General features: G+C 40.9%; 1 protein-coding gene across 30 annotated transcripts in view; it reads right to left on the bottom strand.

Moving 5' to 3' along the window:
• The window catches only part of DOCK9 (dedicator of cytokinesis 9), a 345301-nt gene that overhangs the window by 4810 nt on the left and 315317 nt on the right, over nt 1-25174 (bottom strand). For 25 of the 30 annotated variants that reach the window (XM_066236469.1, XM_066236475.1, XM_066236484.1 and 22 more), the window contains 5 exons: nt 22153-22275; nt 20882-20995; nt 18475-18621; nt 10224-10434; nt 3326-3516 (listed from right to left, as the gene is read on the bottom strand). In XM_066236469.1, coding sequence (XP_066092566.1) covers nt 3326-3516; nt 10224-10434; nt 18475-18621; nt 20882-20995; nt 22153-22275 — 786 coding nt within the window. Of the gene's footprint in view, nt 1-3325; nt 3517-10223; nt 10435-18474; nt 18622-20176; nt 20213-20652; nt 20659-20881; nt 20996-22152; nt 22276-25174 lie in introns of all 30 variants that reach the window. The other 5 variants (XM_066236493.1, XM_066236495.1, XM_066236494.1 and 2 more) reach the window with 2 other exon arrangements.

Below are 25174 nucleotides of genomic sequence, written 5' to 3'. Positions count from 1 at the left end.
TTCCAGGCTTGGGAAAAGACTTTACCATGTAATTATTCCATAACTTTTCCTGGAAGGTCTGGTGGTCGTAGGAGGTTAAGTAGGGAGGGCTTTCTGTCTTTTTTGCAGCTGTTGGTGAAAGAATGGGCTATGGTTCTGATCCACGGTGTGCAGGTCTTACACAGTAACAGCAGGTGATCTGAGGTGTGCAAATTCACACCAGAGGTGGGCAGACAGAGGGGAGGGGGGCCCTCAGAGTCGGGAACAACTAGCTAACCTTCTGTGATGACTGAATGTGTCATCGCACTGGATATGTGGGTGTGAAACTATGTTAATAACTTGAAGATGACCCAAATGACCAATTATCCAAAATGATACATATACAGTTGGCTCTCTGTATCTGAAAGTTCTGTATCTACAGATTCAAGTAACCACAGATCAAAAATATATTTTTAAAAAAAGTTATGTTGTTGATGACATGTACTATTGTAGTTAGGCCTAAGATGGTTGTTTCTGTTCTAAACATGTACAGACTTTTTTCTTGCCATTATATCCTAAATAATACAATATAACAACTGTTTACATAGTATTAGGCATCACAAACAATCTAGAGATGACTTAAAGTATACAGGAGTATGTGCATAGGTTCTATACATACACGATGCTATTTTAGATAAGGGATTTGAGCATACACAGATTAGGGTATCCCCAGGGGTTCCTGGAACCAATCCCCCACAGGCAATGAGGGACGACTGAATTCAATTTTAAGAAAATGCCAAGGGGAAAGTTTATGAAACTTCCCAAGTTCTAATATAACAAGATCTTGCAGTACAGTGCCATGAAGCCACCGTGATGGCTCTGTCCTGAACAACAGCAACCCAAGGGAGGCTCTTGGTGAAAGAATTACAGAAATAAACACACAAATAAACTGATAAAGCTAATTTCCTCTGGCTCTGTGTTAACCTTGGTAGGTACACACGTACAAACTTAATCTTATCCCATCACGCAATCCTTTGCTCTCCAAGATGAGCATTTGTCAGACGCCAAGGTCGCAGTCAAACGGCAGGGCATGTTTTGCCCTTTAGAAAGCTGAGCCTGCCCAGCCCCACCTTTTACGGGCGCCCACACCCTTCTGCTAGCCTTTCAATAGAGGCTGGACGTTCCCAGGTCACGTTACTGGTTTTGTTTTTAGCTGCAGAAAATTGTGGCCTCTGGCCCCATTACGTAATCACTCACGTTGCTGAAATAATGATCATATTCACTTGATAACTTAATTTGGCACATAAATCTATTGGACTATGAGAGAAGAGGTTGAAAACACCTATAAATAGTTGTTTGTAATGAATGACATTTAGGAAGATGTTAAGCAGCAACTCAGCAAAAATCTGATAAAAAGTTGACAAAAACTGATTTCAGAAAATGAACCAAGGAAATCCCCACCATGTACCTTTTATAAACACCCTTCTTGAATGAGAAAAAAACTGGAGATACATATAAACACACACATATACATCTATAAAACATGTACTAGAATTACTTACATACACTTAAAAATATCCATAAAGTAAGAGGAATACTGGTCACTGGAGGAAGATGATTTAACTTTTACCAATTTCCTAAGAAACCATATAAGAAACCTTTTAAAAATGTATTTTTGAAGTGTAATATAGAAACAGAAAAGTGCAGATAATGTAAGTGTAGCTCTGCTGAATTCAAGGGTGATTTGTTTCCATAATGGTAAGTATGTATCACCTGGGTAGCTATATGGAAAAAAAATGTGTCTTGACCCCTATCAGCTACTACCTGCAACAATCAATTCTAGATGGACTGCAACTCTACATAAAAATGTCAAACAACGAAGGAAAACATAAATATGTTCCAAAGATGTTTTCTTAGGAATGGATTTCTTAAAGTAGACATAGAAAAATGCTACCTATAAAGAAAACATTGATCTTTTGGGCTATATTAAAATAAAGAATTTAGGCCCTGGCCGGTTGGCTCAGTGGTAGAGCGTCGGCCTGGTGTGCAGGAGTCCTGGGCCAGGACAGACAGGAGAGGCGCCCATCTGCTTCTCCACCCCTCCCCCTCTCCTTCCTCTCTGTCTCTCTCTTCCCCTCCCACAGCCAAGGCTCCAATGGAGCAAAGTTGGCCCAGGTGCTGAGGATGGCTCCATAGCCTCTGCCTCAGGTGCCAGAATGGCTCTGGTTGCAACAGAGCAACGCCCCAGATGGTGGGCATGCCGGGTGGATCCCGGTCGGGCGCATGTGGGAGTCTGTCTGACTGCCTCCCCGTTTCCAACTTTAGAAAAATAAAAAAATAAAGAATTTATGTTAATCCAAAGACACCACTAAGCCAGTAAAACTTAAGGTATTTTTACAGAAACCAGAAGACAGCAGTTTTATAAGAAAATCTATAGCTACCCACACTTCTTTATATGTAAGAGTCTTGACCTGTGGTGGCGCAGTGGATAAAGCGTTGATCTGGAAAGCTGAAGTCCTCAGTTTGAAACCCTGGGCTTGCCTGGTCAAGGCACATATGGGAGTTGATGCTTCTTGCTCCTCCCCCCCTTCTCTCTCTCTTTCCTCTCTAAAATGAATAAATAAATAAAAAAAAGTTTCCCTGACCAGGCAGTGGCACAGTGTATATAGAGCCTGGGACACAGAGAACCCAGGTTCGAAACCCCAAGGTCACAGGCTTGAGTGTAGGCTCATCCAGCTTGAGCATGGGCTCACCAGCTTGAGTGCAGGGTCGCTGGCTTGAGCATAGGATCATAGATATGGACGCCATGGTCACTGGCTTGAGCCCAAAGGTCGCTGGCTTGAGCAAGGGGTCAATGACTCAGCTGGAGCCTCCCAGTTAAGCAATGTATGAGAAAGCAATCAATGAATAACTAAAATGCCATAGCTACGGGTTGATGGGTTGATGCTTCTCATCTCTCTTCCTTCCTGTCTGTTTGTCCCTGCCTGCCCCATCTGTCCCTCTCTCTGTCTCCTGCTAAAAAATGAGAGTCTTAATGCTTCCCATTAGACACACAGAATTCCCCAAATTACCCCCTAAAACTCCCAAAACCAACCCTGCCCCTCAAAAACCGGTTAGTATGGAGAGCTGCCCCCTGCCCCCTGGCAACTTAGTGAGAATTACACTCTTGTAGGTGTATGCAGGTAGGGGGCCTCTACGGCTACTGGCCCTCTGGGATCAGGAGAAACAGACACTGGGGCAGGTAGGGGAATCACCTGATAAAGCCACAGATCTACACTAGATCTTGCTGGTGTGAATGACCTGAAATTTTCTAAGGAGCCTTCCCCTTGGTTGCCCTGCAGTTTGCTTTGTCCGGTGCCTGGCTCACCTGCACACTCACGCTGCCCTGGAGTTTCAGCTGTAGTTTAATCATGTCCACTTCAACTGAGGAGCACAGCTGCCGAAGCTCAGCCACCTTCTTACTCATCTCGTCAATGGCCACTTCGATGGGGTTCAGGTCAGTGTGGTGTTGGTACATGACAGGGATCCGCTTCTTCACGTAAGGGAAGCAGTGTATTGCTGCAGAGGAAGGGGTCCCAGAATTACTCCACTGTTCGCATGATCTTTACTATTACCGAGGTCGAAGTAATTAGTACTCCCATGTTACAGATAAGGAACCAATGCCTGCCAAAGTCAGATGCCAGCATTTCACAGAACCGGAATATTGTCTTTATTATTGTGTAGATTTAAGGACAGGCTGTATCATATAAAGTCAAGAGGGTTAGGTTCTTATTAACATTTAATGTGAGAAGTGTATCTCTGAAGAAACTGCTTTATTGTTCTCGCCTCAGTTTTGTCAGCCGTGACCGCCTTGCCTTCCTTGGAAGTTGTGAGATTTCAGTGAGCTAGTAGCTATAAAATGGCTTTGGAAATACAAAAAGACTCAACAGCTTTAAGATATCACATACAGATTAAGTCCAGAGAAAATAGAAGAAAATTCATTTTTATCCATAGAATCACGTGCGTAAGTCTGCACAAATCAGATGAGACTGGGCGTGTTCAGGGTGGTATGGCCCTAGACGCCTAAGTCTGCACAAATCCAAGAAATTAATGAAAAATAAGCAACAAAATCATTTAACAAACAAAACAGAAACAGAAGTATAGATACACAGAACAGACAGCTGTTAGGGGAGAGAAGCTGGGAGGCTGGGTGAAAAAAGGTAATGGAATTAAGGAAAAATAAAAAAAGAAGTACATATATATAACAGGGACATGGACAAACAGCTGGTGATATCTTAGAGAGAAAGCGGGAAAGGTAGGGTGGACAGGGGGGAACACGTGGGGATGGAAGGAGACTTGACTTTGGGTGGTGGACACACAATGCAGTGTGCAGATGATGTTTTATCGAGCTGTACACCTGAAACCTGTATGGTTTTATTTACCAATGCCACCCCAATAAATTCAATTAAAAAAAAAAAGAAGTGAGAATGTACATACTTCCAACCAAAATATTTTATGAACCAGAAATGCAGTCACAATAGATATTTTAAAACAAATAAAAAACTTAAGTAAAAGTATTTACTTTTTCTTACACTTTTTTTTATAAAAAAAAATCAATATTGTTTTCATTTATCATAATAAAGACATCTGAACATATCAACAGTAAAGAGAGAATGAACAGAGAAACAGCTGGTTCAAATTTGGGCTGTTTCACACTCCTACATTGTTGCTTTATATCGTATATAAATATCAGTAATAATCTCATTTAACATATAGTTAGTTACTAATAGGCCTTTAGATATATGCTTAAAAGCTTATTTTTTAATAAGCCAAAAATAAGATAAGAGTGTGAGTTTGGATTGGTAACTACTTAATAAGCAGCTGGGGTGGTGTGCAACTCAGAGAGGACTTCTCATGAGATGAGGAAACAGGCCAGCCCCATCGAACGCCGAGTTCCACTGGGTCACTCAAAGTCTAGGCACAGCTTGAGAAAATGCGCAATCTAATGCAACCTCATTTGTCACACACAGACCTGTTCTAGTCTCTAAATGTTTCATCAATCTAAGGCCAAGGGTCCCTGTTTCTCATTTCTTTTGTGTTCCTTGTGGACAGTTTTTAAGTGGCAGCACTGAATCGATTAGTCCTAATCGATTAGTCCTAGTCAGACCAAAGGGTCATTTGAAAATGTGACAAGAGCCAGCCAGTGCTGCTTACCAGCCAGAGCAGAGGTGGGCCTGGATGGGACAGACTGACATGGAGGAGTACTGACATTTCCCATCTGTGAGGAAGAAGCATGTGTGGAAATGCGGCATGAGGCTCACCGCCCTGTTCAAACGCGTGACTCGTTTTATCACAGTGTTGAGTGCCCTGGTGCAGCAACACCACTACTTCAGAGAGAAAACCAGCCCCAAGGATGTTTATGAGATGTCCATGTATTATACTGATTACAGTCGGCGTCCAAGTCCTGCGCCACTGCTTCTTGTGATGATAACTGGAGACTTAAAGGGGCAAAGGAGAGGTACAGGGTGGGGCAAAAGTAGGTTTACAGTTGTGAGTACACGAAAAAGAGTTCACTCTTGGATTATTCCTAATTAATTATTGTATTATTTTCCATACGAACAACTGTAAACCACTTTTGTCACACCTTGTATAACGATACCTACCAGGTCCATGTGATGTGCGTCTCCCCCAATGTCCCCTGCTTTATGTCTGGCCTCACCTCTCTTCCTCTGCCCCGGGGCCCACTCAGCCGCAGCCACACCAGCCTGCTCGTCATCCCCCGAATGCACATTTGCTCAGGCAGTTCCGTCTCCCTCTATATGTCTGCATGGTCCTCTCCCTCACTTCCTTGCAGTCCGGCCTCAAATGTCACCGCCTCAATGGGGTGTACCCCAGTCACCCTATTTAAACCTCAATCCTTCCCCTCAACTCCACATTTCCAATCTCCTTTTGTTTTTGTCCAGAACACATATTAGCTTCTAACATTGCTACATTTATACATTGTGTCTACTGTTTATCATTTGTCTCTTCCTGCTAGCATCTGAGCTGTAAACGCCAGAGAGCTTTGTATTGTTAGTATACCAACAAATTTTTCCTGTGCTTAACAAACTTTGCTGAATTAATGAATGTATTACTACTGCCCAAATAGCTAAATGAAAGAGCGAAGTGGCTTGGAAGGTGGAAAATTAGGTGACGGACTCGGTGAGCTATCACTGTATTCATCAGTGGCCCACATTAGTGATTGGCAGTTCTTTAAGGAGGATGGTGAGGAGAGATGGCTGGGAAGTGATTGTGCGGTCTGATTAGACTGAATAGGAGGTAGTGGGAGGAGAAGATTTCCAACTGGACTGGGAGTCTGGGCGTGATATGGGAGACTCTGGAATAGTGATTGGGAAGAAACTCCAGGCTAGAAGTTCTACAAGCCAACAACACACTTGTCTACTTTGCATCTCCTGCAATGGAGTCACTCTTTGTCCCCTCTGGTCCTGAAGGTACAAGATCTTTACTCATATCCTTTACTATTTATTTATTTGAGAGAGAGAGTGAGAGAGACAGGAAGGGAGAGAGATGGTGTTGGGGAAACAGCTGTGTTAGGCTTGCTCACTGGTTTACTGGCTGCAAGCACTCTGCCTGGTTAGTGTGTGAGCACATGGCAGTGCCATGTGTGTCTAGTCTATGTAAGGCTACGGATGCTTGCTCTTGGTGCGAATTGCGGATGGCGGATTACCTGCCAGCTACTGTGAGGGGCCAGTTTTGCTGTTTGTTTGCCTGAAAAGCAGTTTCCCTTGCCTGTGTACTCGTCCACCATTGTGAGACTCTATTAAACAGGAATGGCCCAACGCTTTCTGGCTCCGCAGTTTCTCTACTGTCTGCCCAAATCCAGTGTGGACCTGCCTGGTTTCAGCCTCATGCATTATAGATGGGAAGCAGTTGTGGCACTTTTAGTTGTTCACTGATTTCTTTCTTATATGTGCCTTAACTGGGAGGCTCCAGCCGAGCCAGTGGCCCCTTGCTCAAGCCAGTGACTTTGGGCTTCAAGCCAGCAACATGGAGTCACGCTGATAATCCCACACTCAAGTTGGTCACTTTGGGGTTTCGAACCTGGGACCTCAGTGTCCTATGTCGATGCTCTGTTCACTGTGCCACCACCGGTCAGGTAAATATGTTTATTTAATCTAAGCTATTTCTGTTACAAAATGATAAACTCTAACCCTGAAGGAAAGCTTCCCAGGGAAAACACCTGATGGTAGTAACTGTTTATGAATCAGTATGCTACCTGAGAGGAATGACCATAATAAAATATTGTGGCCCTGACTCATCAGTGAATGAGGTTTATTTAAAGCAGCAACCCAGCAACCCTCAGACTGGAGTAGCATCAGAATCATCGAAAGGGCTGTTAACCACAACTTGCTGGCCCCACTCCCCACAGTGTCTGATTCATAGGTCTGGGTGGGGCCCGAGAATGTGCATTTCTAACAAATTTCCAGGTGATGCTGATGCTGCAGATCCAGGAACAACCTTTGATAAGCTCTGATTGAAGGTCATCACAATCACAGCGACAAACACTGTAAGCTAATTATTGTCATAAAATGACTCCATTTGGAAATGTAGTTACCTTGCTTATTAATAAGAAATGTTACTGTGTCCATCAGAAAACAATTCATTAATATATGGGGGAGAGACAATACTATTTGTGCTTTACTTGTTATTTTATTATTCTAAGAGCTGGAGTAGGAACTCCTTTTTTAAAAATGTAGGTTTTTGGCCTGACCAGGTGGTGGTGCAGTATATAAAGAGTCGGATTGGGACATGGAGGACCCAGGTTCAAAACCCCGAGATGGCAGTCTTGAGCGCGGGCTCACCAGCTTGAGCAAGGGGTTCCTGGCTTGGTGTGGGATCATAGACATGACGCCACGGTCGCTGGCTTGAGCCCAAAGGTCACTGGCTTGAGCAAGAGGTCACTCACTCTGCTGTAGGCACCTGGTCAAGGCAAATATGAGAAAGAAATCACTGAACAACTAAGGAGCTGCAATGAAGAACTGGTGCTTCTCATCTCTCTCCCTTCCTTTCTGTCTGTCCCTATCTGTCCCTCTCTCTGACTGTCTCTTGTTAAAACAAAACAAAACAAAAAAAAACCATATAGGTGCTTGGCTCTGGCCAGGTGGTTTGGTGGATAGAACATTGTCCTAGTGTGCTGAGGTCATGGGTTTGATCTGTGGTCAGGGCACCTATGAGAAGCGACCAGTGAGTGCACAACTACGCGGAACAACAAGTTGCTGCTCTTCTCCCCAACCCCCAAATCAATAGAAAATTTAAGGGAAAAAAAATGTAGATTTAAAAATAAAAAATTTTAACTTTTATCCTAGTTCCCTCATAGGAAGGGTGAAAAATTCTCTGCAATATGCTGTTCTGAGCTATCTGAGCTATTTTATAATGAGCAATATTTTTCCTTTAACAGCTTTCCTGAGATATCAATCATATCCCACAGAATTCATTCATTTAAAGTGTATAATTCAATGGTGAGAGCAGAGTTTCACCTGAAATGCAGCATTTTACAGTGCTTTTTATTATTACTATTATTGTTATTATTAGTGACAGAGACAAAAAGGGAGAGATATAAAGAGACAAAGAGGAAGAGAGATGAGTTGTTGTGGTACTTTAGTTGTTCATTGATTGCTTCTCATATGTGCCTTAATGTGGGGGAGGCTCAAGCTGAGCCAGTGGCCCCGTGCTCAAGCCAGCTACCATGGGGTCATGTCTATGATCCCACACTCAAGCCTGTGACTCCATGCTCAAGCTGGCGAACCTGCACTCAAGCCAGATGAGCTCATGCTCAAGCTGGCAACCCTGGAGTTTTGAGCCTGGGTCCTCAATGTCCCAGGTCGATGCTCTACCCACTTTGCCACCATTGATCAGGCTCATTTATTATTATAATGTACCATGTGACTGCCAGATGGAACACTTGACGACACTGACTCCTAGTGATTGCTCCTTGGTTCACTTTAACTATGGCTACTCTTTGAAAAAACATGCCTAGGTAGTGCATATAGACACACCTGGCTCCCCACTGATACTTTTTTTTTTTTTTGTATTTTTCTGAAGCTGGAAACGGGGAGAGACAGTTAGACAGACTCCTGCATGTGCCCGACCGGGATCCACTCGGTACGCCCACCAGGGGCAACGCTCTGCCCACCAGGGGGCGATGCTCTGCCCCTCCGGGGTGTCGCTCTGCTGCGACCAAGGCACTCTAGCGCCTGGGGCAGAGGCCAAGGAGCCATCCCCAGCGCCCGGGCCATCTTTGCTCCAATGGAGCCTTGGCTGCGGGAGGGGAAGAGAGAGACAGAGAGGAAGGGGGGAGGGTGGAGAAGCAAATGGGTGCTTCTCCTATGTGCCCTGGCCGGGAATCGAACCCGGTTCCCCCGCATGCCAGGCCAACACTCTAGCGCTGAGCCAACCGGCCAGGGCCTGATACTTTTTTAAGTCAAGAAAGTGTTTTATTTTATGGGTTACCCAGTCATGTTGCTAGAGTAGATGAGTCAAGCTCCCTCAAAGAGGGTAAAAATCACTCCTAATATGACCCTACATTTGTCAGGAACAGGCAAATAGTGCAAAACACATTTCTGAGAGTGGGATATTGATGGCTAAAGACTACCAAAGAATTAATAAAAATTCTGCAACAGCTGAACAAATAGTCTCTGAATGCAGTGAGCTTCCTGGTATGGGAGGTATTCAAGCTGAGGTTGACCAAACCATTCTCAAAGACCAGGAAGAAGGGATGCAGACTCATGGCCCACTCATTCACCCAGCTTAACATCTCTGAGCAAGTTCATGCTGGGACCTGTGCAACAGAGATCACAAGGGGCTTCTTCCTGTGAGGAGGCATAGTACTGTGTGCAGGGGCTCTTGACCTGTGGCCATGGGCCTCAGAAAGGTCCACATGGGTTTCAGGGCTATAAATCACCTGACATTGTATGAAAAAGCACTATAAGGAGATAAGGACCCACTGTTTCCATCAGATTCTAAGAAGGGCAAGTGACCTGACATTGGCTATGAAGTGCTAGTCTGGTAGAAGAAGAAAATGCAAACAGATAATTAGATAAATGTCATGAGTATTTAAAAGCAAGCTTTAGATAAATGTTGAATTAAAATGGATTTGAGAGGAAAGTTAACTAAGCTTGAAGGACCCTTCCCATTCTAGAAGCCCTGGGTCCCTTCCAGAGAGCTCTGTCTTTAATGTCCAGGCTGCTGCCTGTGATTCGTGCAGAGAGGAGCCGGGGAAACCATACCTGTCAATATGGTGCGCCGCTTGCACTGCTCCTCGACCCCGCCCTGCCTCTTCCCAGCCTGAGTGAAGGGCATCTCGAACATGAAGCGGCGAATGTTATGCGATCTTTCAAACTCTGTTTTCCTTTCTTGCAATTCTTTTTCATCAAAGAATGGGACGACGTGAGTCACCTGGATATACGCATACTTGGAATCCAGATCCTTAGGGTTGACCTTTAAATGAATAAATGACATGGAAGGTTGGTGCTAGCTGAAGGACTCCTTCAAAGCTGCCTAAGCTGGGTTTATCCACATTCTATTAATAAAAATTTTGAAAAAATTCAGAAAAGTTGGAAAAAATAATACAGAGAACACCTACATATCCACCACTTAAAACAAAAGCTAGTATTTTGTTTTATTTGTTTCAAATACACACACACACAGACTTTTCTTAGCTGAACTATTTCAAAGTAAGTATATATCATGACACTTCAGCCAACATCTTTTCCATAACATTCTCTTCCATAACAAAAATACATTATCATATCTAACAAAATTAACACTAATTCCCTAATATCACCTAATACCCAGCTGCATTAAAATTTATCAAATGTCTCCAGAATATTTTGTAGTTACTGTACTTGTGTTCGAACCAGAAACTAATCAATGACCACACTTTATATTTAGTTATGTCTCTTTAGTCTTGTTTAATCTAGAATTTTAATTTTCCACTATTTTTTTCACAACACTGTGTTTAAATAAAAATGTTTAAAACCTACGTCCCAATGGGGCGATGGGCACATGATGTAATATGCAGATGATAATTTATTGAGTTGCATACTTGAAACCTGAACCCCAATAAATTCAATAAGAAACTATCCAGACTTTATTAAACTAACTTTTTGTTTATTTTTATTTATTCATTTTAGAGAGGGGGGGGGAGAGAGAGAGAGAGAGAGAGAGAGAAAGGGGGGAGGAGAAGGAAGCATCAACTCTCATATATGCCTTGACCAGACAAGTGCAGGGTTTTGAACCGCCAACCTCAGTGTTCCCAGGTCGACGCTTTATCCACTGCACCAACACAGGTCAGGCTAAACCAACTTTTTGTTTGGTTTGGTTTTAATTTTTTGGAAATAACCAAATTTTGATTGTGACAGATTTTATGTAGAGTTTAAAGGATACTATGTTTTTTTCTATGTTTTAAAGCCTCCTTTGTTGGGTTGGGACCATATGACTAGTTATGAACAATGAATATTAACTGAGGAAATTTCCTCCATTTCTCTTCCCCTGTTGTAGTAAACTTAATAGCCATATATTCTAACTCATAAACCCATCACAATAATGAAGACTGTACTGGACTACACTGGATCTAAACAAACCGGATTAAAACTAGCAGTGTTGAGCATTCCATTAAAATCTGGAAGTTCAGCATTTGTGATATCACAGCGTAGAACAGAATTCTGACTATTACAAACCAAAGTGTCCTTCTTATGAAAGTGAATCCCAGGACAATCCAAGGATATGTTAACTCCTTGCCCAGTTCTTGAAGATAAGTGAGATACGCAATTATAAAACATTTTTTTGCCCTGGCTGGATAGATCGGTTGGTTAGAGCATCATCCCGAAGTGCAGAGGTTGCCAATTCAATACCTGATCAGGGCACCTACAGGAACAGATCAATGTTTCCCCTGTCCCATTTCTCCCTCCCATCCTCTCTTGCTAAAATAATGTTTTTTTAAAACCCACATTTTTTCTTTTGCTATGTGAGTATATGTCAAAATAGAATAAAAATGTCTATATAAAGCATACTATTGCAAGGTTCATGAATGCTCCATCTTGATCTTCTGGCTATTTCTTTAATTAAAAATAACAAAGAAGTCAAACTGTCTTCAATAAAATTCATATTGCTATTCTATTTTCTATGTTAGAAGAGACTTTCAAAAATGATTAATGAGTAAGAAGAAGAGGAAATAAAGATTCCATAGTTTTCTGTGAAATTTTTATCTAGTTTGTACCTTGAACTTGATCACTTTAATCACTTAGACAAATCTGTGACTTGGTATGTTAGTTCATTATGTTAGTTCATTATGAATGAAACAAAAGTACCACATGGTCCTTTATTCTGTAGTTAATGATAAACCTTGAAAATAAGATAATTTTGAATGAGACTTCATGCAGAGATTAGAAAGCATAGTTATCAACATGTACAGAACATAATCAGCATTACGTTGTCATATTTTGGCTACATTAATGTTGCTAAGTTGACATAATAGTCATTATAAGCAGATATTCTTCTCTGAAATTAGATCTTGCCTGAGAAATTTTTAGCAATTAAAATTGTATTCATTAGCATACCTCTATTTATACTTTCTCCCAACTCATTAAATCATTCTTACTCTCCATTGCCTAATATCATGAAGCCATGTGAAGTTATAGAATAAAATTTCAACTCTTTGCCTTATCAAAAACAAACAAACCCTAAGTCCCCAAATTATAATAATTAATCTATAGGCAGGTAAGGTGTAAACAGATATAGATAATTTAACATAGGCACAGACTAATCTAAGACTAATTTCACCATAAGTTTAGTTTTTGATTAACTTAGCACATAAATGTTTTTAAAGTGTCAGAGTAATGATGATGTGAGAGATACTCCTGATCTGTCCCCTTGAAATTTCAACAAATTGAACAACTATAATGCAGTGAAGGAACCCCAGCTGGACTTGTAGGCATGGCTGAAAGATCCATGCACCAAATGGACTAAAGGTGGGATAGGGTGAAAAGGGAGGTGGAAGATAAAATACATTTGCAGTAGGCTTTGGAGAACTGAGGAGACAAAGTTGGACTGCTTGGGCTTTTTTTTCTCTGCTGGACTATGGGAAGGAGGGAAGTTTGAGCTCTCTGGATTTTGTCTGAGGGGTATGGAGAGGGAAACTTGGGAGTGACTGGGTTTCCTTCTGCCAGGGGGAGCAGTGAGATAGAGGGGCAGAGGGGGAGATAAACCAAAGCAGCCTGAGTGGGAGGTCATAAGCCAGTGTTTGCATGGTCTGTCTGCAGCCTGCACTCAGCAGAGACAGAGAAAGCTAAAATGTGGCCCCTCTAGCCTCCCAGATCCCACCTCCCTCACCTGTGGTACTGAGAGTGGCAGAGACAAACCCCACAGCTAGCTCTCCAGAGCCACTCTCTCCCTTGAAGAACAGAGGTGCTCCACATCTGGTCCCCAATTCTGTTGATACATGGGAAGTGGTACCAGGAAGCCTGAGATTGTCATTGCTAGAGCCATCAAGCTGTAAAGCTGAAGCCATAAAGTCCTCACAACACATCTGACCCACCAATATGACTGTGGCCCTGCATACATCATTGCAACAGCAACATCTCAGCAAAGTACAGGCAGGAACTTCACAGAACTAAAAGTTGTAATACAGCAACACCCACTGGAAGAAATTTCTCAAAACTGAAATTTACTTTTCCTTTTACTCCCTTTTTTCTTTTTTTATTCATTTTTTTTTTTTAGAATTATTTTTTATTTTTTTACAGGGACAGAGAGAGAGTCAGATAGAGGGATAGATAGGGACAGACAGACAGGAACGGAGAGAGATGAGAAGCATCAATCATCAGTTTTTCGTTGCAACACCATAGTTGTTCATTGATTGCTTTCTCATTTTTTATTCTTTTTTCTCTTTTGAATTTAAATTTATTTAATTTTATAATTTTTATTATTTTTTGTGGGTGTTTTTGATTTTTTGTTTGCTTTTGATTCTTTTTCTGTGGCTTTTATTTACTTGTCATAATTTTTAAATTTTTTATACTTTTTATTGTATCCCTTTAACTTTTCATTTTTTTAGTTTTGTTGTTGTTAGGGTTCTTAACAATATCACTCTCAAATGCCATTAAGGAAGAAGAAATCAAGTACCATAGATACACAAGACAGAGATGTAAAGAGAAAAAATGAAATATCTACAGAAAATCTCAATCACATGGAAACTCAGGAGTTAAATGATAAAAAATTCTAAATTGAAGTTCTGAAAATATTCAATGAGATGTGAGAAGACACCAATAGGCAACTCAATGAGCTCAGGAAACAAATTAATGAATAAAACAAATACTTCATCAAGGAGATTGAAACTGGAAAACAGAGATGAAGAACTCAATACATGAATTGAAAACTGAGGTAGCAAGTTTAGCTAATGAAACAAGCCAGAGAGAGGAAAGAATCAGTGACATCGAACACAGTCAACTAGAGATGCTACAGAGAGGAAAGAGATTCACGAATTAAAAATACCGAGGAGCTCTATGAGAATTGTCTGACTTCACTAGAAAGAGCAATATAAGAATAATCGGTATATCAGAAGAAGAAGAGAGGGAGAAGGGAATGGAGAGCCTATTCAAACAAATAATTGATGACAATTTCCCAAGCCTATGTAAACAGAGCCTCAAATTCAGGAAGCAAACAGAACGCTGAGTTACCGCAACCCAAACAGACCTACTCCAAGGCACATGGTAATAAAATTGTCAAAAAACAATGACAAAGAAAGAATTTTCAAGGCAGCTAGGGAAAAGAAGAACAGAACAGATAAAGGAAAGCCAATTAGGTTATCATCAGACTTCTAAGCAGAAACTCTACAAGCCAGAAGAGAGTGGACCCAAATATTCAAAATACCGAAAAAGAGGACTTAACAGCCATGAATACTATATCCATCAAAGTTAATCTTCAAATATGAAGGAAAAATAAAAACTTTTACAGACATACAGAAGCTGAGGGAATTTATCACCAGAAAACTCCAACTCCTGGAAATACTCAAGGGGGTTATTTGACCAGACACAAAGAACAAAATAAATCAAAACAACAAGTAAAAGCTCCAGCAAGGTCACAATAAAAATAAGAATAATTTGTGACAACAATAACATAAAAGGGGAGAGGATAAAAATCTGCCATAGCAAAAAAGGATGGAGTGTAGAAGCACTCTCAAGATAAAAGACTCTTGTACATATGAACATTTTTCTTTTAATAACCTAATGGTAACCACCCACAAAAAAGGCACTACTAAAGCACACAGCGTAAAAAAGAAGTATGGAATATCACCAAACAAAAACAAGAGACAGAAACAAAAAAGAGAAGAACCAAACAAGTCACAGAGCTACCAGAAAAAAAAAAAAAGAACCATACTGGCTATAGAAAATCCTCAAGTGCCAATAATTACCCTAAATGCAAATGGATGGAACTTACCAATAAAAAGGCACAGAGTAGCATATTAGATCAAAAAGCAAAACCCAACATATGCTGCCTTCAAGAGACACATCTAAGCTGCAAGGACAAGAGTAGATTTAAAGTGAAATGCTAAAAAATGATTCTTTGAACAAATAATATCTGAAGAAAGCAGGTGAGGCATACTCATATCTGACAATACTGACTTCAAGACAACAAAGGGAGCAGAGACAAAGGTGGACATTTCATAATGATAAAAAGGACATTGTATTAAGAAGACATAACACTTCTTAATATATATGCACTGAACCAGGGAATACCAAAATATATGACATCTACTAACTGATCTAGAAATAAAAGCAGACAGAAACACAATACTTAGAGATTTCAAAACACCATTGATGGTCTTAGATCATCTAAACAGAAAAACAATAAAGAAATATTGGCCTTAAATGACACTCTGGACCAAATGGACATAATAGACACTTATAGGCCATTTCATCCCAAAACATCAGCTTATATGTTCTTCTCCAGTGTGCATGCTATGTCCTCAAGGATAGATCATATGTTGGACCTCAAAACTAAATTAACAAATTCAGGAATATTGAAATTATACCAAGCATATTTTCTGACCATAAGGCTTTGAAATTAGAATTCAACTGTAAAAATGAAATAAAGAAACCCATAAAATGTGGAAATTAAACAACATACTTCTAAAAAATAACTAGGTCAAAGAAGAAATAAAAGCAGAGATCAAAAGATATATACAGACATGAAAATGACAACAAAATGTATCATATCAATATTTCTGGGGTGCAGCAAAAGCAGTAAGAAGAGGGAAGTTTATATCATTACAGGCTTATATCAAGAAACAAGAGAGATACCAAGTAAACAACCTAAATCATACCTTAAGAATCTAGAAAAAGAACAAAAGCAACCCAAAGTCAGCAGAAGAAAGGAAATAGTAAAAATTAGAGCAGAACTAAGTGAAATAGAGAACAAAAAAGCCCATAGAAAAAATTAATACAACAAAGAGCTGGTTCTTTGAAAAGATCAATAAAATCAACAAACCACTCACTAGACTCACAAAGGAAAAAAAGAGGAAGGACTCATATAAACAACATCCAAAATGAAAGAGGAGAAATCACCACAGTCATCATAGATATATAAAGGATCATAGAATATTATGAAAGATTATATGCCACCAAATTCAACTACCTAGAGGAAATGGATAAATTCCTAGAACTATACAATCTTCCTAGACTGAGTCACAAAGAAGTGGAAAACCTAAATAGACCTATAAGCAGGGAGGAAATAGAAAGAACTATCAAAAAGCACCCCTAGAACAAAAGTCCAGGGCCAGATGACTATACTAGTATATCCTACCAAACATTCAAAGAAGATCTGGTTCCTATCCTTCTCAAAGTCTTCCAAAAAATAGAAGAAGCAGCAATACTCTGTTGGGGACCGAAAGCCACCAGGATCTTTGCAGTTTAGATTTTTGGGGGACAGAGGTGTAGGGAATTGGTAGTGAGCTGACAGTCTGCCCAACCCCCCCAGCTCACTGTTTAGTGAAGTTGCTAAAGGCCAATTTTTTCCACACCTCCATGTTAGCTGTGGTGCTGAATTGTTTATACTGGTCCCCAAAATCTGCAGGTTGAAATCTTAACCTCTAAAATGGTGGTATGAGAATGAGGGAGGTGATCAGGCCACAAGGGTAGAGCCCTTATGACGGGATTAGTGCCCTTATGACGGGACCCCACAGAGCTCACTCACCCTTTCCACCATGTGGGGACACAGAGAAGACAGCAGCTTATGACCCAGGAAGAAAGCCCTCACCAGATACTGAATCTGCTGCCACCTTGACCTTGGACTTTCCAGCCTCCAGAACGGTGAGACATAAATCTGTTGTTTATAAGCCACCCAGTCTATGGTGTTTGTTACAGCAGCCTGAATAGACTGATATCCATAGATCACCAACCTTAGGATTAGGGTGACCAGAAGTGTAGGATAGAAACCAAGGTGAGAGGCCCAAAGTCTATCTGGAGTGTCCAAACCCCAAATTCCCTCCCCTAGTCCTCACCCCACAAGAGAAGAGAATGTTCCTTGGAGAAACTGGTCTGGGAAAAGTCTAAGAGGAGCATCAGCATCAGCAGAAAACAGGAGTGGAATACAGAGCGGAACACAGGGCAAGCAGGTGAAAGGCTGCAGGCCAAACAGGGGACCTTCAGCCTTTGCCAGTCTCCTGCATCCAGAATCCAGAATCACTCCTTTCTTTGTCCCCTCCTCATCACTTGGGTCAGTGACAGGAAGATTCTTCTCTGGAGAAAATAAAGGGCCCCAAGGAGACAGACTCCAGACCCTGGGGACTCCAAAGCAGGGCTCAGGGCAGAAAGTAAACTAAGGAAATCTCCTAAAGGGTGTACTTAGAGAGAGGGAGAGCTTATCTGAGCAGGAAAAGCATTTTTAATGCAAAGAACAGGAGCTCTATCTTGACCTGAGTTTTAGGAACCAAAGGGATACCCAACTTCCTGGAGATATCCTGAAGACAGCACGACACATAAATGTACAGGAAAAACAAAGCAGGTTCAGAAATGGTCTTCCTGAGAGCAACAGAGCCTCTCTATATAGAAGGTAGATCGCATTCCTACAAACATGCTGGTTACTTAGTTCACTCCTTCATGTGCCCGTATGCTGGTCCATCTGTCCATACATCCAACAATCAAAGTGTCAGGAGAATATGCCTGTGTTAAAAGTCCAAGGGAAACCTTGGACACTTCTCTTACAGAGGTTCTAAATATATGGACTAAAAAAAGGTAATTCTTTCAGACATTATTTTGTAAATAAATGTCTTTTTAAAATAACAAAATTAAAATGTGCTTAATGAAAGACATCTGGAAAACAAGAAAGGTATTTAAAAAAATATGCTCTTGCCACTCAAGGTCAACCATTGTTAATTTCTTCCTGGGTTTTTGTTTTCTTCAGTACACATTTATGGATAGATATGATCAATCATGATTATTAAAACAATAGTGTATTGCCATAAAATGTTTCTAAACATGGTCATACCTTGCCAGAATCCTGTATCATTTTGACATTTTCAGAACCAAATTTATCTGAGTAAAGTTTAAGGAGTCTCTGAGAGATTTCTGACAGAGGTGTGAGTTTGGGTTCTTTGTAAATATACTCCTTTCCATCTTCATCTTCAAAAAATCCCTGTGACAGAGAGCACAATTAGAGAACAATTACCAAATACAACCCAAGGCTAAAAAAAAGATGATTTAAAAATAAAATCCTAATTAAACAGGGTTTCCAAATAAGAAGAAAAATGATAATAATATGAAGTCTGGGTGCAAGGATAAAAGAAAAACACAAAATTGCAAACTCATTCAAGAATGCTGTGATTAAGTGTTGAGTGAAATGAAAGATTGGGGATTCAAGACTGTGTTCTCTCGGTGAAATCTGATGATGGGATTCAAGCCTGTTTCACGTTCCCAAGAAACACAACTCACTAGGACAAGGTTCAGGAACCTTTTTGGCTGAGAGAGCCATGAACATCACAGATTTTAAAATGTAATTCCGTGAGAGCCATACAACAACCCGTGTACGTTAAGCAATATCCAATAAAAATTTGGTGTTATCCTGGAGGACAGCTGTGATTGGCTCCAGCAGCCCGCTACCATTAACATGAGCAGAAGGAAATGAATGGATTGTAATACATGAGAAATGTTTTATATTTTTAACGTTATTTTTTTTTTCTTTTTGCATTTTTCTGAAGCTGGAAACAGGGAGAGACAGTCAGACAGACTCCCGCATGCGCCCGACCGGGATCCACCCGGCACGCCCACCAGGGGCGATGCTCTGCCCATCCTGGGCGTCGCCATGTTGCGACCAGAGCCACTCTAGCAGAGCCTGGGGCAGAGGCCACAGAGCCATCCCCAGTGCCCGGGCCATCTTTGCTCCAATGGAGCCTTGGCTGCGGGAGGGGAAGAGAGAGACAGAGAGGAAGGCGTGGCGGAGGGGTGGAGAAGCAAATGGGCGCTTCTCCTATGTGCCCTGGCCGGGAATCGAACCCGGGTCCTCCGCACGCTAGGCCAACGCTCTACCGCTGAGCCAACCGGCCAGGGCACGTTATTATTATTTTTTATTAAAGATTTGTCTGCGAGCCAGATGCAGCTATCAAAAGAGCCACATCTGGCTCGCGAGCCATAGGTTCCTGACCCCTGCACTAGGAAATGACTCAGCAGCCTGCTGAGGCAGGCCTCAGAAATGCACTCACATCTTTTTTCCTGGCTGGTTCCACTTATACAGGATTCTACAGCATAAATGGAAGCATTCAAGTTTGGAGTCGGTTCAGCAAAAGTTATGTCAATTCTATTTCACTTTACTGATGAGAAAAATATTAAAAGGCTGCAGCATGATATGATGTCAGAAAATATCTTCATTATCACCAGTCATGTCTGGTGTCATATCATCATGTTTCTGCACTAATCATGTCTGAATAAAAGAAGGCTTAATATTGCATGGGAAGTGAAAAAGGTTGAAAATTTTAAAGTCCCTACTAGGGTTAATATTTGAAATAAATTAAAACATTTCTCATCTAGAAAAGGATAGAGAACATGGTGCCAAAACACACTGTTTGTATATATATATATAAATATATATATAAAATGTAGGCTAACATGAAACAAAAAACACCCACATCAAACTAGGAGTTTAGATGCAGTAAATTCACTATGTTATTTGCTTATTAAACATTGACTGTAATTACCTCCACATCTGTTTCACTGTCTGTAAACTGGTATTGCTATAAAGTTATAAAAGACAATAACAGGATAAATTGAAGTCATAGAAAACCACACAGTATCCTAAATAAATGGGTTATAATTTATACCACTTAATCATGTTAGAGACTTGGAGGTTAAATGTTCAGTTAAATTTAAATTAACCCTTTCATATAGGGTTTCTGAAATATTATAGTGGAAAATATACTTGTGGAGATATTATATTACAAGAGATAAAAATACACAGGGACAAAAGAAGCCAGAAAGTCTAATTTTGATTTAAAACATGCAGTATAGATGTATGAAGAAACAGATGATTTATTTCTGTAAATGGAATAAATGTTAATCTTTTTGGAGTCTCTAATGACTAGACAGGTATACACACAGACTTGCAAAGGAAACTTGCAAACCACATGAAGCACCAAAGATGCCACTAAGACAGTCTTATGGAGGGAGAACTTACCGCTGCCTTAAGAAAGTAATAAAGAAAAGACAGGAAAAAAGAAAAAAAAAAGGCAGAAAGTTTACAACAGAGGAAGATAAAAATCATACTAATTATGACAAAATCATCAAATTAGCATTTATAGAAAGCAGAAAATATACAAAGTACAATTTTACAGAGTTTTAAAAAAGGGGCGGGGGGACTTGGGGCAGCCTTCAGAACATGGAGGCTCACCTGTCCGAAGACTCACCTGTCCGAAGAAGGCCACCCTGAAGTAGGTCCCCAGGAGTCTGCGGCCTGAGTGCATGACCTCGGTCACTTTGCTGTAGGCCCGGTGTAGTGTGTCATACAGATGGGCCAGCCTCTGGAAAGCAGAAAAAGACCCATTTCTTCCTACTTGCAACTAGTAAAATCAATTTAAAAATAACAAATGAGATCATGTGGGTGAAAAATCCTTGGACTTGTGTTTTTTTAAAAATGAAGAATGTATTTTGATTGTACAACTGGTAGTAATCATTTTTTGTTGGTTTATTTTGTTCATTAGATTCTATATGTAAGAGAAATCATATGGTATTTTTCTTTCTCTGCCTGGCTTATTTCACTTAGCATAATATTCTCCAGGTCCATCTATGCTGTTGCAAAAGGTAAGATTTCCTTTTTTTTTTAATGGCTGAGTGGCATTCCATTCAGGGGTCCCCAAATTTTTTACACAGGGGGCCAGTTCACTGTCCTTCAGACCGTTGGAGGGTTGCCACATACAGTGCTCCTCTCACTGACCACCAATGAAAGAGGTGCCCCTTCTGGAAGTGCGGCGGGGGTCGGATAAATGGCTTCAGGGTGGACGCATGCGGCCCGCGGGCCGTAGTTTGGGGATGCCTGGTACCACAGCTTTTTTATCCACTCATCTACTGATGGCCACTTGGGTAGATTCCAAGTTTTTGCTGTTGTAAATAACACTGTAATGACATGGTATCATTTTTGAATTGCAATGTTTCCTACCCAAAGGGCCAGCTGGCATATGAAGACCCATCAAATTTCCACAATGTAGTAAACAAACTCGGCTTTCATGTTCACATGAAATATTGGAGACAACCAAGTCCTACAATGATGCTTTTAGTCCTTAACTTTCCTATTGCACTTGATATTCTAAGAGAAACTGGACAACCTCCCTGCCCAGGAAGAATGGAAGGGACACCGTCTTCCCTCACAGGTGGAGGAACAAAGTGTTCTGAGGGAAAAGGCACCTGGTGATTATAAAACCGTTCCTGGAAACCTTTCCAAAGTGGAGTGCCAGAACTATACCAACCCTTGATGTCCCAGATTTGGGGTCTGCAGAGATGTGGGGCCCACGAGTAGGATGCTTGATGGCTCTGAGGGTGGTGACCGCCAGTACCATGTGCAGGGTCAAAGACTTGCTCATCTCTGACTGCAGCCTACTTGTTCTCTCTGCATGTAAGAAAGTCTGGGAATATATGTCACTCTACTGCCCTGTAAACGGAAAAACACAAACCACTCAGATACCTCAAAATCTCTCCGCTTCTCATAAATGGGGATGATGAGCTTATAGATGTCGGCGATCAACTCATAGCGTTCAGCCTTCCAGAGTCCGTCTGCGCACTGTTCCAGGAGCTCCATGAGCACATCCTATCAAAGAAGAAGGCCAGTGGCCAGGAAAGGGTGTTAAATAAGGAACGTGACATTGTATTCCTTGCAGGATGCCTAACTACATTGCTCACAAAAATTAGGGATATTTTATAGCTTCATATTAATTTTGAAATATTTCCTAATTTTTGTGAGCAGTATAGTTAAGATGGCTAGGAGGAAAAATTCAAAATACAGAATATTTTTAAACACTAACTTCCATGCTTATAACAACTCATCACTATGTTGTTTTTTTTTGTATTTTTCTGAAATTGGAAACGGGGAGGCAGTCAGACAGACTCCCACATGTGCCTGACCAGGATCCACCTGGCACGCCCACCAGGGGGGATGCTCCACCCATCTGGGGCATCGCTCTGTTGCAACCAGGGCCACTCTAGCGCCTGAGGCAGAGGCCATGGAGCCATCCTCAGTGCCCGGGGCCAACTTTGCGCCAATGGAGCCTTGGCTGTGGGAAGGGAAGAGAGAGACACAAAGGAAGGAGAGGAGGAGGGGTGGAGAAGCAGATGGGTGCTTCTCCTGTGTGCCCTGGCCGGGAATCGAACCTGGGACTCCTGCACGCCAGGCCGACGCTCTACCACTGAGCCAACCGGCCAGGGCGTATGTTCTTTTTTAATGAGCCATTTTCCTAGCATGTTTGCAAGTGGAAATGAAGGGCCCGACTGTACCACTCTGTAGTACCTACTTGCAAGGAAGAAAACTGACATTGATAGTTTCACACAAGGTCTCAATTTTTGTTCTTATTTTGTAAATATAACTAGAAAAACACTTTTCTCCTTTCTGAGGAATGCTGACAATGCTACATGGAGAGTTACTAAGCATGACTTCAACCCAAATTACACACCTCAGAGCAATTCATTGGTGGGGTGTGTGGTGGGCATTACACTTGCCTCACCAACATCCTTTCCACCTTCCCTTGGAGATTTCTACGATATTTACTGAACTTTGGGCAGTCACCCTGCCTTCATTAAAATCCATCAACTTGGGATGAAGCAAACACTAGACATGACTCAAGAGTTGGGGCCTGTGGCTCAGGTTTAAAGTAATCAGCATAAATCTTATTTCATTTATTGATTTTCCAATACTGAACCAATGGTACATTCCCAGGGTAGATTCCACTTGGTCATAATGTGTTTCTGTTTTTTATATAAACTGTTAAGATTCAATTTGCTAATATATTTTTTAAGGTTTTTTTAACATGTTGATCCTCTGTCATACCATAAATAAAGGCAGGCCCTGTCACAAGGGCAGACACTCTGAGTTTTAAAAGCAGTAGGGGTTTATTTAACAATCGTCAGTGTGTCTCTGGGTGACTACTGGGGAGGCCAACGATCAAGTGAATTCAGCACTCCGTGCTCTCAATAGAGCTGAGTACTCTGTGGAGACAGATCCATAAAGAGATCATGGAAGATGGTGGCAAGTGTGCTGACAAAATATAAAGGGAATCAGGGATGCAGAGAGGAGCGGAATCCAGCAGTCATGAGGGGACAGAGTGGCCATGAATGGTTGCAGAAGGTGACGAGTGACTGAGCGTGAAAAATGACCAGGACTCAGGTGAAGGTGAAAGGTGGGAGTGGGAGGAGGATAAGAGGGGAGAGACGTTCCAGGGAGAGGGAACAGCACGGACAGATGGGGGAATGGCGGCATGGTGTCAGAGGGATTTTCAAAGAGTTTGAGGGGGTGGAATATAAAATTTGAAACATAAGGTGGCAAGAGATGAGGGTGGGGAGGAGAAAAGGGTTAAATTAAGACTACATCAGCACGCTCAACGTTTTCTATGTCAAAAATAAATTAATAATTAAGTGTTTATAATTTTATGAGACATGAAAATGCATACAGACGTACATCAACTACAACAACAAAATAATACATAAGACAGATGTCAGCTGATTTTACAATGATGTTCTGTCTATCCACGTAAGGCATCTGTGTACAGCAGCCTTTCATATACTATTTTAAATGGCCCTAGAATTAGTCACTTAGTGAATACATGTAAAATAGAGTTTATAGGTAATCTCTCGGCCAAATGCTCCTAAATGGCACACGAAGATTTCAATATTTTAACTTTTATTCTCAATAAGTCAAACCAAAACCACATGGAAAGTTCAGTAACAGTGAAGCCTGAATTCGAGTAGCATGCAATACTATGCGCAATTGAGTTCATTTTTGGTATAAAAAGCTGGACTCAACCAGGGAAATTCCCTAGAATTGACAGAAAATGGGTAAGATTGATAAAGTGAACTGAGTTTAGTAAATAATTATGCAACAAATATTTCAATTTGATGGTAATAAAAACTTAGGAAATACATCATCAAGTTTTATACACTACTGGACATTATTTTTATCTTTTTTTCTGATTTAGAAGGCATTTATAGAATCTATAGTTTATCAGTCTAAATTTACTTCTTATTATAAAGAAATTGCAATATATACTATAAATAGCAGAGTTCAGGTAGATTTTATCCAATAACAAACTAAAAATGACTTTTATATAAAAGATATGTTTTTCTCTCAGAAAAGTAGAGTATAGATTACTGAACATCAAAGTTAAATTTGGTATGGTGAATTATTTAAGATAGTTTCAACTCTATACTCAAGACATTTATAGCTGGTGCATCAAGTAACAACTCTTTGAATAGAAAGAACCAGTGATTATAGATAGTTTATTTTTTTATTTTATAAATTTTATTGATTTTTTTAGAGAAAGGAAAGGAAAGGGGGAGGAAAAGGGGGAGAGAAAGAGAAACATCAATCTATTCCTGGTATGTGCCCTGACCGGGAATGAATCTGGGACGTCCATACGCCAGGCTGACCCTCTCTCTATCCACTGAGCCATCGGCCAGGGCCATGGTTAGTCTTAGAAAGACCTCAGTGCACTAAGCTC

The sequence above is a fragment of the Saccopteryx bilineata genome, chromosome 6 (genome assembly GCF_036850765.1).
Source record: "Saccopteryx bilineata isolate mSacBil1 chromosome 6, mSacBil1_pri_phased_curated, whole genome shotgun sequence".
NCBI classification, from domain to species: Eukaryota; Metazoa; Chordata; class Mammalia; order Chiroptera; family Emballonuridae; genus Saccopteryx; species Saccopteryx bilineata.
Note: the sequence above shows the minus strand (reverse complement) of the source record. Positions and strands in the feature narration are given on the sequence as shown.